Below are 16,401 nucleotides of genomic sequence, written 5' to 3' on the forward strand. Positions count from 1 at the left end.
GACAGAAGCAAATTCAATATACTATGCAAATTATATGGAAATGGAACTGCATTAAAAGAACAAAATAACTTGTGTATAGGGGGACTTGTTAATTGAAGTTGTTGCCAGAATTGTAAATATATTTTAAGCAAATTAGAAACTTCTGAACTTTGATATTCTATGACAAACATATCCTCTCTATTTATTTTCTGTATAATGTTAAACACTGAATATCAAAACACTATTAAATATTAAAATGTTTTATTTATTTTCAATTCAGAGTATTCATAAATGCAAGTTCATTGTCATATGTTTAATTGCAACTTATATTTCATTGGCTTTGATGTTGCTCATTTCAGACTGCACAGGTTTGTTATTGCACTGTGTGTTTGCACCTTGACACTTTGATCTATGCACTCTTAAATTACTTCCTTGATTAAATGCCTTACCACATTGATCACATACATAGGGCTTCTCACCTGTATGGATTCGTTTATGTGTTGTGAGATTATTTTCACCATTAAATGCCTTACCACATTGATCACATACATAGGGCTTCTCACCTGTATGGATTCGTTTATGTGTTGTGAGATTATCTTCAAGATTAAATGCCTTACCACATTGATCACATACGTAGGGTTTCTCACCTGTATGGATTCGTTTATGTGTTGTGAGATTATTTTCCACATTAAATGCCTTACCACATTGATCACATACATAGGGCTTCTCACCTGTATGGATTCGTTTATGTGTTGTGAGATTATTTTCCACATTAAATGCCTTACCACATTGATCACATACATAGGGCTTCTCACCTGTATGGATTCGTTTATGTCTTGTGAGATGATGTTCACGATTAAATGCCTTACCACATTGATCACATACATAGGGCTTCTCACCTGTATGGATTCGTTTATGTGTTGTGAGATTAAATTCACGATTAAATGCCTTACCACACTGATCACATACATAGGGCTTCTCACCTGTATGGATTCGTTTATGTCTCGTAAGATTACCCATGAGGCTAAATGCCTTCCCACATTGATTGCATACATGGTGCTTTGCACCTGTATGAATGTATTTAAGTCTTGTTGGATGCTCATTTGTGCACGGCCCTTCACATATATGATTTTCTTTATTTTTTGAAAGGTGACTATGGAATTCCTTACATTGTTTATTACTATCATTAGCATTGTCATCCTTATTTGTGCTTTCAAATTTACCATGACAAGTTGTATGTTTAAGTATCTTATCTTTATCAATGCATTTCATTTCAGAACTACAAGCATGTATAGAATCATTTGTCATTATACCATTTGACATACGTTTGCTGGTATTATTCCTTATACCACCACCAGCCTTTATTCTCATAACTCTACTTATAGATTGAGTTGGTTTCTGTATTTCTCCTTTGATGAACTGTAGAATATCTTCCTTTGGTGTGTCTGCTGTTGGGACAATACCATGGTGACCATGTTTGTACTTGAGATGCCTTGCCAGGACCAGAGGGATAGCATAGAGCGATCCACAGTACTCACATCTATAGAGTCCAGAATCTAAAATGGCTAGAGATGAGAAAATAATCACACCTTAATTAAAGGACAAGTTCACCCCAACAAAAACTTGATTTGAGTAAAAAGAGAACAATTCAACAAGCATAACACTGAAAATTTCATCAAAATCGGATGTAAAATAAGAACGTTATGGCAATTTAAAGTTTCGCTTATTTTCAACAAAATAGTTATATGAACGAGCCAGTTACATCCAAATGAGAGAGTTGATGACATCACTCACTCACTATTTCTTTTGTATTTTATTATATGAAATATGAAATATTGTTATTTTCTCATCATTGTCATGTGAAATGAAGTTTCATTCCTCCCTGAACACGTGGAATTCCATTATTTTAACATTTTGTGCTTCAGGCAAGGAGGTCCTAATCGTCAAATTCGTAAAAATTGAAATATTGTATAATTCAAACAATAAAAAACAAAAGAAATAGTGAGTGAGTGACATCATTGACTCTCTCATTTGGATGTAACTGGCTCGTTCATATAACTATTTTGTTGAAAATAAGCGAAACTTTGAAATGTCATAACTTTCTTATTTTACCTTCGATTTTGATGAAATTTTCAGCATTGTGCTAGTCTGATTTTTCTCTATTGATTCAAATCATCATTTTTCCGAGGTGGACTTGACCTTTAAATAAAAATACACAATTAATTGACCTTGCTTTAAAGCATATATAAAACAGCAGCCATTTCAAGTCCTTGACTACCAAATCTGGCCAGTTTGTTACCCATAAAGTAACATTATGAGCAGTGTGGTCTTGTAATTTCTGCCCATTGGAATAACACTAATTCACTACGTTTTATACCCAAATACCTCAATCATTATGTTACTAAGTAGTACATTTTCTCTAAAGAAAAGTGGAACTTCTATATACAAGTAAAATTGCAGGCTTAGTTACTCTCTTTATTATTGATAGTTATTTCAAAAGATATATTTTAACATTAAGACTAGCTATTATTACACATTATGAATGAAAGGCTACACACAGTTTACTTACCTTTAGATACATAGTTGAAAATGATACTGTAAGAATGATCTTTAAATAGAACATGATTGATTTATACCATTTATTGATTTATACCATGATTACATTAAATTTTCTTAATAAGGAACAATTCTTGTCTTGATCATTATCTATTCTTTCCCAGTTTATCTCATTTTGCTCTACTCGATATTGGTATAGACTACAATATTTCAATTTCAAAGCCTCTTTGTGACTTTCATAAATGTAAGCTCTGAAAAGAGATTCATCGATCATGTGACTGATGAGAAGTTTCAAAACATATACCTGTTTCAACGGTGAGTTTATTGAGCTGTGATGTGATACCAAGATCCTTAGCATACTGCTCCCCATAGTAGACCAGTAGCTCCCTTCCTGGACAGATTGGTTTGAAGGTACGATAGTAGATCTCACCAAGATACTGAAATGCTACAAGGTTCTGTTCGCCCTCATTGCGTGCACAGTTGATGTATCTCATCCAGTTGCCTGTCAGCTCACTGTTACTGTCAACATAGTGGTGGGGTTTACCCTCTGTGCAGATCTTTGTATAAATGCAAATACAAAACGTTGTGACTGTGAAAATTTTGAACACATATTAAACTGAACTATATAAACATGAGATGATAATGATGATGATGATGATAGTAGTAATAATGTAATTCAGTTCTGATAATCAACGTTCATGGTTTACAAACGATGAGGCAGACAATAAACTCATATCTTAAGCTGGAAGTACAACTGTTTTATTTTCCAAACAAAATGCTTTGTATGGAATTCCTGAATATAGTCTTTAGAAACTAAACAATTTTTTACAATTAAAATATTTGAGAATAAGATTGGTTTTGACCCTGTTGGAAAGCTTGTATCCTACCCTACCCCCTACTCAGTCAACTTGCATTGGGAGAAGGAAAAAATCAAGAACCATAATTCCCCAATGGTGAAATACTGACTGAACAATTTTACATACATGAATGTTTTTAATGTAAAATCATGACTAATACATTCAAGAACATGAAGTGTACACTTGTATTGTAAATACTCAGTTCATGGAGAATGGCTCTGATGTACGTGAAATATTTAATTAGATTAGAATTACACTGTAAGTATAGATCTATTAGTACGTCTATGCAAATAAGACTAAGAAAAGCAACATACCTCCCAAGAATATCCACTGTCATATCCAGTCTCTAGGTCCACGATGTCACCATCGTAGGGACCAAACCGATGTCCTTTAGGAATGAACTTGGTAGCAAAGACTCCCTGACCAGCCCCTGGTATAGATGACTGCTTGACCAGTAGACCATCTGGTAGAGTCTTTATTGCTCTGTCCTTGCAGCCTTTAGGGATGGGGTTGTCCTTGATGATGGTGAGGGGATGTTTGGAACACTCACCCTCAAAGACCTCATGACAGTCCTCACAATCTTAAGAAAAGATGAAGTTAGACACATCACTATCAAACACTGAATTTAACAAACATAGAATTCATCTCAGCAGAGTTTATTGTAATGGGGTAATCCTTGATGATAGTGTGTGATGCTTGAAACAATTGTCATCAAAAACCTCTTGACAGTCCTCACATCATTTTAAATAGATAATGTAAGAATCTAGAAACACCCCTAAAGGAAGTAGAATCAGTGAATTAATTCATCTCCGAAGTTTATTGAAATGGGTTAATTCTTGATGATGGCAAGGGGTGCTTGGAACACGCACCCTCAAAAACCTCATGACAATCTTCACAATCTATAGAAAAGATGTATAAAGTAACTAGAAATTTCACTTATTACTTGAAAATCACTGAATTTGAGATCTTGGTGTGATATTCATTTACACTGAGGCTTAACCTTCCGTTGTGAAGTGAGATACGATGGTTTATTTTCAATGGTATAATGCCAACTCATCCAATTGCCAACTCACCTACTATCACTTTGTCTACCATTGGTTTTTCTTGCTATCCACACGGTCTAATTGCCATTTTGTCTACTCATCATTTCATCTAATAAACAGTTGGTACAATAGCCATTTAGTCTATTTAGTATTAATTGGGCTAAAATGAATGGAAATAAAATGGATATAAGACCAACTGGTTATGAGACGAAGTGAAGAACTATTGAGTAGACGAAGTGATGATCGGACCAAAAGGTTGTTAGGCGAAATGTTAATGGACGGAATGACATTAGACTAAATGAAGTTAAAACATGTTTTGAGTGGACGAGTTGGCAGTGGATGAATTGGCAATTTACCAATATGATGGGTGTTATTTTGTCAAAAATTTCAATACCATCACCAGGTTCATCTCCCTCTTTGTTACACTTCCGGGTCCCTATATGGGGTTAACTGTATTGTCTGGGGATTTGTTCTAATGTAAATTTATTTACTTACAGTTACATATACATGTATAATGATCATCATCATGGTCATCTCTTTATGGCACTTCTGGGTCACTAGTCTACGAGTGTAACCATGTGTCTGAGGATTTTCTCTAATGTAAATTCATTTACTTACAGATATAATGATCATCGTCAGGGACATCTTCTTCTTTATAGCACTTACGGGTCACAGATCTACGAGGGTATCTAGATTGTCGGGGAGATGGCTGAGGTTGGTTCTTTCTTGCTTCTGAAATAATCACACAAAGAATACTTCATTTCTACGATTATCTAGGATTTCAACTTTAATGAAATGAAAATTTAAGCAATGCCCAATCAGAATCCCAATTAAGTATTCTATTTTGGTGTTATACTAGCCTGAATTTATAAACTGGTCCTTTGTGTTGTTCTCTTCTTTACAGAGGGAATTTGTCGTAACTTCACATTGTATACTTTTCATTATTATATTTGTATTTTCGTTGTAGTGCCTCCAAGGACACCGACAACAGTATGTCAATTACTGATGGAGTCACCCTAGTAAAAAAAAACTTATAAATAAATAAACTAGACCTAATAGACCTATTTTCACTACTAGTAGAATTTACTGCTACTATTTGGATCCCCCTTTCAACAAAACTTTAAATCCTGCAAAATGAAAACAATATAAACAGTACATTTTGCCATTAATTTATTGTTGAAATAAAACACTCAAGTTAGTCATATGTGGTGTTATTTTTTAAAATGAAATTATGTAAAATATGTAAGCATCAGTATTAAATCTGAAAGGAAATTAAGGTTTATTGAAGTCATTCCCAATAAATACTTGGGATTGCTTCCCTTTGAAACTTAGACGCTGGATTGTAGGTATGTGAAAATGGAAGTTTTTCTTACTAGACATAGACTTTGCCTTTCCACCAGCTCGTCCGCCAACTTTCATACAAGATGATTGGGATTGCTTGGGAGTCTGGTAACTTCCTGGAGAATCCTTTGCTAAGGTTTGCTCAGTCTTCTGATCACATGACTGAGTGTTGAGATCACCTGACCAGTCTCCCTGATCACCTGATGATGATGGATTGGTTTGAGTCTGAGTAGCTTCATCATAGTCCTTCCACTCAAGAAGATCAATGATTCGCTCACCTCCGACATGTTGAGCATCATCAAGCGGATTGCCATCATCATCGTACACAGTTCCTGATGTTACAGTGTGCTATGAGAGAGAGATATTACATCAAAATTAATAATGGGAGAGAAAAACAGAGGTTGCAATTTGTTACTGTCAATCTATACACTTACAGAAAAGATGCATTGAAACAATGAAATTGCAACAAAATATTACTACATTATCTGATTTCACACGGGAACTCATACATTGCTCGATGTCATCAGCAATTTCCAGTAATGTTGTAAAAAATATGATTTAATATTGCCTGTGATATTTCATGGTATCCACTGGCGATCCAGGGGGAGGGGCAAAGCCGGCCCATGCAGCCCTCCCCCCCCTTGAGAGGCACAATACAATTTGTATTGTGAAAATGCAATTAAAATGAAAGTGTGATCCCTCCCCCACTTTGAAAGTGAATGCCTACTTTTTTTCTTTGGTTGCAACAAATATTACTATAGAATTTTATTTCACACAGGGACTCACACCTTGCTTGCTGTTACTTGCAATTCCAGTATTGTTGTAATGCGTCAATGTTTCAATGCGTCTTTGATCTAACTGTATAGATAGACAGTAACAAATTTTTCCTCTGGAAATTGTGCCTCCTTTTAGAAAAATCCGGATCTGCCCTTGATGGAGCACATGAGCAGTGAACTCAACTACTTGTTCTCGACTTTGCATGTTTAAACAAGTACTGTATTGGTGCTGTGACCAAAAGTGTTAGTGATGAAGTGTATAAAATTGTTTATAATCCACCAAGACTTCTTTTGCTCTCCTAGTGTATAACCAAACCAATGCTGGGGGTAGAGAATGGTTTGAGAATTAAGGTGGGGGGGCTATTAAACCATGCAAAAAAATTGGTTTTTTTTTTACGTATATGACTATGTCATTATTATTTTATTTTATTTTATTTTACGTTTCTAAGGGGCCTAGTGCCTGGGGTGAAGCATCCCGAAGCCCCAGCACCCCCCCCCCCCTTTCCCAAATATTCTGCAGCTCTACATGTACATTTCACTTTTTGATACTTACCGGTTTGGAAACAGGTTGTTTCTTTGCAGTAACTGGCTTGTTTGGTTTAACTGGAACTTTAAATGGTGCACTGAAAGTTCCTAGACACCAATAAAGCAAAAACAAAAACCTTTTTACATGTTTGAATAAAATTACAACTAAAATGTTTGAAAATATTGAGTAATGACATAATTTTTATCTAAACCTTAATGTGTATAACTTAATATCTTTAGAAGAAAGTATATGAGTATCTTAATATCTTTAGTAGAAAGTACACAAGTATCTTAATACCTTTAGAAGAAGCACAAGAGTATTTTGATATCTTTAGTAGATAGCACATGAGTATCTTAATATCTTTAGTAGAAAGCACATGAGTATCTTAATATCTTTAGTAGAAAGCACTTGAGTAACTTGATATCTTTAGTAGAAAGCACATGAGTATCTTGATATCTTTAGTAGAAAGTACATGAGTATCTTAATATATTTAGTAGAAAGCACATGAGTATCTTGATATCTTTAGTAGAAAGCACATGAGTAACTTAATATCTTTAGTAGAAGCCCATGAGTAACTTAATATCTTTAGTAGAAAGCACATGAGTAACTTAATATCCTTAGTAGAAAGCACATGAGTATCTTGATATCTTTAGTAGAAGGACCATGAGATACTTGATATCTTTAATAGAAAGCACATGAGTATCTTGATATCTTTAGTAGAAAGCACATGAGATACTTGATATCTTTAGTAGAAAGCACATGAGTAACTTAATATCTTTAATAGAAAGCACATGAGTAACTTAATATCTTTAGTAGAAGCACATGGGTAACTTAATATCTTTAGTAGAAAGCACATGAGATACTTGATATCTTTAGTAGAAAGCACATGAGTATCTTGATATCTTTAGTAGAAAGCACATGAGTACATTGACATCTTTAGGAGAAAGCACATGAGTATCTTAATATCTTTAGTAGAAAGCACACGAGTATCTTAATATCTTTAGTAGAAAGCACATGAGTATCTTGATATCTTTAGTAGAAAGCACATGAGTAACTTAATATCTTTAGTAGAAAGCACCTGAGTAACTTCATATTTTCAGTATTCACATGTCTATATCGTCGGCCTTATGCCAAAAGGACCTTAACTGCTTTTGGCCATTCCGAGATAATGGCGTTTAAAGGTTTTGGCCTCTCTAATACTCATAAGTTTTACATGAAATGTGTTAAATTTATTATAAAATATTCAGAACCCCTAAAATCGGGTTAAGGCCCTTTTGGCATAAGACCGACGATATGCAGTCTACATGTACCATCTACCATTTGACCTGCAAACTAATAACGTCATTTCATCTAAAATATTTAGTATTGTTAACTTAATATGCTTTCTAGTTTCTTCTAAAAATGTTAAATTAGTAATGCGCTGTATAGCAATGTGCTTCCTACTGAAGATATTAAGATATCTAATATTATTAAGTTACTCAAGTGCTTTAGAGTATTAAGTTCCTCATATGCCTTCTACTAAAGATATTAAGATACTCAAATGCTTTCTACTAAAGACATCAAGATACTCATGTGCTTTCTATCAAAGATATTAAGATACTTATGTGCTTTCTATGAAAGATATTAAGATACTCATGTGCTTTCTATGAAAGATATCAAGATACTTATGTGCTTTGCTAAGTTAATATCTAATAGTAAAAAGCGCAATAATAAGTTCATTTTTTTTGTAGAAATATTTTAGATGAAATGACGTTATTAGTATGCAGGTCAAATGGTAGATGGTACATGTAGACTGCATAGAGACATGTGGATATAAACCAGAGATAGAGACTGACATTATTTGTTTTTACTTTACTTCATTCTTTAATATACATAAACACATACCTCTTGACTTTTTCTTTTGCCGTTTTGGTTTCCATTCCTCATCCTCACTATCGCTCTCTTCAACGATCTGTTTCTTTCTCCCACGACGAGGTCGCATGAATTCCGGGGGACCCACATCAAGTCCTGCATGCATGTGCATGTAAAAGTGTAACGGGATATATGTAAGATATGAAATGAAATGCAAGGAAAGGACACATTTAGTTTTGCATGAATTGTAGACTGCATGCAGTTATGTGGATATCGAAAGCTGGACTGATATTATTTGTTTAGAATGTAATGGCACAAGTTCTGCATGAATAGAAAATGCAATATGCAATATCATGCCAATCAATTCTTCATAAATGATTTTCTCAAGTGAATAATTTATGAAGTACTTATTTGCTTAACTATAACTCTCTCTCTCTTTATGCTTTTTCTCCTTTGCTTTGTTTTTTTTCCTCCTTCTTCTTTCTTTCTGCCTCTGGCAATTTTAAAATCATGGGGTATGTTTCTCTACAATCCTAAAGGATTGTCACCTCTGGTAATGTTTAATTTACCGGTAATCAAATAGATATACACACACACATGACATTGTAACTTAATGTAAAAAGGATCAATACCATTGATCAATAAGAGTGCCAAGAAGACTGTCAACTCCTATTGGTCAACAGGGACGAGTAAGATTGCCAAATGCATCATCACCAGGGTCACCAAACCATCAATTTTGCCTTTTTTGCTGGTGTATTCTCTAGGTATTCTATTTGTAATATGCAATTTGTTTGAGAATTAAAATTGGTATGTATTTGTGCAATTATATTGTTCCTGATGATGATTAAATGAATGTCCTTCCCTGAAATTAAGACTATGACTTTGTTAGACATGACTTTGCACAAATATTCACTGGTGAATGATAGGCGCTGTATATTAAAGCTAAAACAACAACATGAATCTGAAAGTCTTAAGTGTTTCCTTTTATAATCCCCCAAAATAAGAGACTTGGTTTCTAAACCAAGTTGTTACTTAACCCAAAGAACATTTGACATTCCCACCCAAGTGGCTCGAGAAATACCTCGGCAGAACCTGAAAATATTCAACAAGTGTATCCCATAGCAATTCTATGGATTAAAAGCCATTTTCCATTTTCCTTTGAAAAAAATGAAATTGATTGAGGTAGTGTACATGTGGCACTGACACTCTTGAATATAAGCCAAGAAGAGGAGTTCACTTGCAAAGTTTGCATTACAGACTAAACTTTAATCATGATGGTCAACTTACCGACTTCTATCATCATCTCATAGTTTTCCTTGATATTCTTGAGACGTAGTTTTTCATAATCACTAGTTTCTGCCCATTCCTTGGCTGTGAAGTAAGCCTGTACGGCTGAATAATCATCGGTAGCTGGTAATGGCATGATGAATAACTCTGAGATTAAAAAAAACGAAACAAGAATCTCAGAAAGAGGGATATTCAACTAGATGCATCTAAATATGAGACGAGTCCAGATATCTGCTTTGAAGAAAAACTTAGAATAGGTTTAACAATGAACATAAGCCACAGGTCACAAATAACTTTACTTGCCCTTTGGATCCAATCAAGATCAAGATCTAGAATCTAGGCATATATCAACGAGAGTCAACCTACAGGTTATTTCCTACTGCCAACATCTTATTGGTGTTTGCTAGCGATTGATTCAGGGAAAGCCTACAGAGAGGACGACTGGATGAGCCATATATACATGTACATGTAGACTATCTCATCTGATCTATAAAAAAAAGGAATTTTATATCTGTCTCGTAAAAAGTGCTTCATTCTGCATTTCTTTTCAGTTTAGACCTAGATCTGGATCTATATGGTATAGAGCTAAAATCTGTAGCCATTTTATACAACCATGACAACCCCTAGCCCAGGCCAGCCCTAGACTCACCTCTCGGTCTTCTGGCCTCTGAAGGTGCGAAGTCAAGACCAATAGATCTAGGCCTTCTACTAGATCTCTAGTAGGATCCACTGCTCTACCCCCTATTCATTGGCAATAGGATACCGTAGGCCTAGATCTAGTAGAATCTAGGTCATTCATGGAAATATCTGGATCGGTTCGTGTAACTTTCTAGACTCTAACTAAGTTAGATAGGCACTCCCACAAAAAAAGCATTTTACCAAAAACCAATTAAGATCAAAATCTAGACCAATTCTTTAGCGTGATGTCACAGTGATATTAGACCATCAACTTGTCACTGTTTTTCAACGGGAGCTAGACATAACGTTAGAGCCTAACAGAGGAACAGAAGATCCTGCGTCCAGAACTGAACCTTAAGGCTTATGTAGACCTAACTTTATGTTATGACTTATGTAGGCCTAGATCTAGTAGATGTACTATGTAGACTACTAATACTATTCAGACACAGAGTCTGGGTCTAGGCCCCTAGACTATAAGTTAACCGCCTCTGCTCATCCAGGTCCCTAAGCTATTGCCTTTTTTAATTAATCAAACTAGATCAAGATCTAACAGTTATAGATCTAGATCTAGCATAGGGGTCTACATGATAGCATTGGCGGCGGAAGCCAAAAAATTTAGGGGGTATCCACCTAAAATTTTGGGATGGACACAGGTAAAAAAATTGGACAAGCACCCCCCAAAAAAGGTTAGGCCTATCAACCTAAATTTTAGCCTTTAGGAGTTGCTAACCAAAAATTTTCGACAAGCAAAAAAAAAGTCATCAACCTAAATTTTAGGGGGGACAACACACGTTTCAGGGGGGTCCACGTGAATTTAGGGGGAAACGCAGGAAAAAAAATTGACAAGCAAAAAAAAAAAAAATTTAGGGGCCTAGATCTAGGCCCATCAAAAAAAATTAGGGGGGACCTTCCCCCACCTAAAGTTAAAGGGGGGACACGTCCCCCCCCCCCCGCCGCCTATGCATGAATGTACATCTAGATCTAGGCCTAGATCATATATAGATCTATCATCTAGATCATATAGGCCTAGGGCTAGTGAGTGATTGTATTACCAACCGCTCTTGGCTCGTGCATTACTGAGCGGGTTCATCCTACTCCTAGAATCTTTTGCGTCAGAAAATAATCTGACAATTAATCTAGCCTTTCTAGGCCTAGATCTAGATCTATAATTTCTACTTTAGAAATGTGCTCCTTAAATAGAACAAGTGGAATGCCTCTGGCCGTCTCACCTGCATCACGCAGTTCAATATAGCAGCAGTGCTGACTTTGAAAACTACTCTAACTCGCACAAGATGTTCAGTGATACATGGTTACTCTTATGTCCACTTTTTATGAACTAGACCAATAAACTTACAGAGATATGATGGTTATTCAACAGATACACCCAATATGGCCAAAGTTCATTGACCTTTGACCTTGGTCATGTGACCTGAAATGCGCACAGGATGTTCAGTGATACTTGATTACTCTAATGTCCAAGTTTAACGAACTAGACCAATAAACTTTCAAAGTTATGATGGTAATTCAACAGATTTCCCCGATTCGGCCAAAGTTCATTGACCCTAAATGACCTTTGACCTTGATCATGTGACCTGAAACTCGAACAGGATGTTCAGTGATACTTGATTACTCTTATGTACAAGTTTCATGAATCAGATCCATAAACTTTCAAAGTTATGATGGTAATTCAACAGATACACCCAATTCGGCCAAAGTTCATTGACCTTTGACCTTGGTCATGTGACCTGAAACGCGCACAGGATGTTCAGTGATACTTGATTACTCTAATGTCCAAGTTTAACGAACTAGACCAATAAAATTTTAAAGTTATGATGGTAATTCAACAGATACCCCCGATTCGGCCAAAGTTCATTGACCCTAAATGACCTTTGACCTTAATCATGAGACCTGAAACTTGCACAAAATTTTCAGTGATGCTTGATTACTATTATGTGTAAGTTTCATGAATCAGATCCATAAACTTTCAAAGTTATGATGGGAATTCAACAGATATCCCCAATTCGGCCAAAGTTCATTGACCCTAAATGACCTTTGACCTTGGTCATGTGACGTGAAACTCATGCAGGATGTTCAGTGATACTTGATTAACCTTGTGTCTAAGTTTCATGAACTAGGTCCATATATTTTCTAAGTTATGATGACATTTCAAAAACTTAACCTCAGGTTAAGATTTCGATGTTGAATCCTCCAACATGGTCTAAGTTCATTGACCCTAAATGACCTTTGACCTTGGTCATGTGACATGAAACTCTATTAGGATGTTCAGTAATACTTGATTAACCTTATGGCCAAGTTTTATTAACTAGGTCCATATACTTTCTAAGTTATGACGTCATTTCAAAAACTTAACCTCAGGTTAAGATTTGATGTTGACGCCGCCGCCGCCGTCGCCGTCGGAAAAGCGGCGCCTATAGTCTCACTTTGCTTCGCAGGTGAGACAAAAACGTGAGTATACGGTACCGTACTTGAAGTTGAAAGTAAATCTCTCTCACTCTCACAATGACGGTTCCACAAATAAAATAATTTTGCAATTTACCGGTGTCCCCGGCCCGTGCCCGTGGATCGTCAGCAAACAGCTGCCTTGCCCTTTACTGCGGCAACCCGAACACGTATGAAGACGTCTGAAGACGTGTCGGGGTCCCCGGGGCAACCTTGCCCTGGGCCTGGCCTTGCTTGGGCTGGCTAACGACGTAACGTCCTGCCGCAGCCGCAGGCAACAGGCTGCACCGAATCTGACAAGAGTTGTCGGATCAAAATTCAAAGTATTTAAGCTTATTTCTAAATTGTTTTACAATACTTACGCTGTTCAATGACAAACACAGAATTTCTGTTATCAAAGATGCTGTCTGATATGCGATAACTAAAGTCTTAACTAAAGAAGATCCATCTTCTCTCCCTCAGACGGTAGCCATATTTTGCTGGAAAACCATTACGTGACCATCATCGATGCGCATATGCACCGTTTAACTAGTTGTGCGCATGACGTGCAGTTTTGCACATTGCGTCACAATTGATCTGACGGCTGATTTCTGTCGTCTGTACAGTAGCTGTATGTGCTACATCAGTGGTAGTCTGATGTGTTATAGAAATTAATTCTTCTTATTCCATCACATTACATCAGGTGCGGAATTAATGAAGAGTATTGTCGTACTTAGGCCTATATATATGTAGCTATGATCATCAAAAAACAGAGGACATTTCCTTTTTACAATTTGTCTCCATCTTTCATTTACCATTCTCTGCTATTACGTTGAAAGTAAAGTGAATATGTCGTGGATTTCGAATGCATGGGAGAGTGACCAATCCCTATCTAGACTCTGGTGCTTTTTTTTGAAGGGGGGTTAATATTTGATGCAGGTTTTTTTTTAAAGAACGATGGTAGCCATAGGCGGCGGAAGCGGGGGGACGTGTCCCCCCCCCCCTAAATTTTAGGTGGAGGGACGTTTCCCCCCTTTTTTTCTTATAAACTTTTTTTTTTGCTTGTCAATTTTTTTTCCTGCATCCCCCCTAAATTCACGTGGACCCCCCTGCAATTTGTGTTGTCCCCTCCCCCCTAAAATTTAGGTTGATTACCTTTTTGGGGGCGCTTGTCCAATTTTTACCTGTGTCCATCCCAAAAATTCAGGTGGACACCCCCTAAATTTTTTGGCTTCCGCCGCCAGTGATGGTAGCGGTAGTCTGGAAAACACCCCCCCCCCCCATTAAAACACACAAAAAAACTTTATACCTATTAAATTCCCTTCCTCTGCAACTTTGCAATTTTTTTAGATTTAAATGCCATACTTTTTTTTATAAAGTCCAGCATATTTTCTAAATATTGTACTTCTTTTTTAATGACACACTTTTTATCATACTATATATGACGATAAGAACCAAAATATATGGAGGGCAGTTTTTAAATGTTTGCCTAGATGAGTTGATATTTTATTATTATTTTTTTTTTAATTCATTATATATATATTTTTTTCATTTCTTAATTTTATCTTATTTTTATTCGTAAAATGTACTTATGAGAGGGGGCCTTCACCCTACAAGCTTCGCTTTTCAGTTGGTCTCCTTCTCTTTTGATTTCATAATATTGTTTTATAGAAATGATTAAAATGTTATTTTTTTGTAAATATGTATTTTGAATCATTGTAAATGTATAAAGATTTAAAGAGAAAATAAATGAATTGAATTCAATTGAATTGATATTCTATTCTAAAAAAATTAAGAAATTTCCACCTAAAATTTCTATAATTCTCTCTCTCTCTATCTAATTCTCTCTCTCTCTTTTGCTATTCTCTCTCGGTCTCGGTCCATTTCCAAGTCATCACCCCTCGCACTTGCTTTGAGAATCAAGTCTACCCTTCCCCCATACTTAAAAAATCCCCGATTTTACCCCCAAAAAATAACAAGATTTTGCAGAAAGCAATAACAGAATCTTTCTGGATATTGAATTTTTCTACAATTTAAGAGAACAAGTCTGTTTAAGAAGGGGGAAATTATGTTTTATTAAAGGAAATTTGTAAGGTTCCATACAACAAATACCAATTTCCTGTAATTGTACATGATATAATGTAAGATTACGCAATCTGGTAAGATTACATGTGTTCTCGAGACTCTACTGCAGGAATTTATTTTATTTTAAGGATAAATTTTCTTACAGAGCACTCACGCCAATCACAACTAAATCATAAGACAACGCAGATATATATCATGGATCAACTCTTGTTTAAAGCATTTAATGTTGTTGTTGTTGTTTTTTTTTTTAGATTTTCCATCGAGGTTTTCTCCATTAATATTCTAAACAGGCTTTCAAGAACTTTTTTTTAAAGGGCCAGGTATATAGAATTCAATTCACCTTTTTTTTCTCTTCGAATGCAACGCTTAAATAATTAAGCTCAATTATGATGTGATTATGGATTATTTTGCACAAATGAACAGAATTCAATTACATTGAAATACAGGATTTTTTATACACAACAAATTAAATATTGGGAAAAACAATAGCAATCGCATTATTACTATAATTATGTAAACTTAAAACACTTACACATCATTTTCAATTTTCAATATATTTTCACTGCTGAGATAAAAAAAAATAAATTCATTATTCAATGACTCTGCAATACAATGTGAATCAGGAATATCGATATAATTTTTTTAATGAAAATAACACGTAACACTAACCCTTATACATCTCAAACAAAATATTTACAAAGAACCTCAACACTTGGTGGCGCTAAAACAACGCATTAAGGTATCACAGGCCTAAATAATTTCCCATAGACTCGTGTGTTAAAGTGGTACTTTAAAAAAATCATTAAAATAAGGAGGAAACTCGAAGGTTGAATTTTTACTACCAGTGGATAGGAGATATGTCTGAAATTACATACCTGGCCAGAAAAGGATATCTCGACCGCCTCATTTGAAAAATAAAGTGGTATTTCTGAAGACTACACCGGACAGGATCAAAGTCAACACTTGAGTAAAATGGCCCTAAA

At 35.5% G+C, this 16,401-nt stretch overlaps 1 protein-coding gene across 1 annotated transcript; it reads right to left on the minus strand.

The window, feature by feature from the left end:
- Positions 1 to 213: 213 nt before the first annotated feature.
- Positions 214 to 10,393, minus strand: LOC121417181 (histone-lysine N-methyltransferase PRDM9-like). Its single transcript, XM_041610781.1, has 8 exons — positions 10,217 to 10,393; positions 8,963 to 9,085; positions 7,106 to 7,185; positions 5,809 to 6,124; positions 5,054 to 5,167; positions 3,707 to 3,972; positions 2,840 to 3,092; positions 214 to 1,544 (listed from the first exon to the last, which is right to left on the minus strand). The coding sequence occupies exons 1-8, from the start codon at positions 10,350 to 10,352 to the stop codon at positions 304 to 306; spliced, it is 2,529 nt and encodes an 842-aa protein (XP_041466715.1). The 5' UTR covers positions 10,353 to 10,393; the 3' UTR covers positions 214 to 303.
- Positions 10,394 to 16,401: the final 6,008 nt, after the last annotated feature.

This window comes from Lytechinus variegatus, chromosome 6, assembly GCF_018143015.1.
Source record: "Lytechinus variegatus isolate NC3 chromosome 6, Lvar_3.0, whole genome shotgun sequence".
Taxonomy (NCBI): Eukaryota; Metazoa; Echinodermata; class Echinoidea; order Temnopleuroida; family Toxopneustidae; genus Lytechinus; species Lytechinus variegatus.

Coding starts and splice junctions, on each gene's coding strand:
- LOC121417181 (XM_041610781.1), bottom strand. CDS start 10,352: ATGCCATTACCAGCTACCGATGATTATTCAGCCGTACAGGCTTACTTC. Junction 7,186..8,962: donor GCAAAAGAAAAAGTCAAGAG/GTATGTGTTTAT, acceptor ATTGGTGTCTAG/GAACTTTCAGTGCACCATTT. Junction 5,168..5,808: donor AAAGGCAAAGTCTATGTCTA/GTAAGAAAAACT, acceptor TGATTATTTCAG/AAGCAAGAAAGAACCAACCT.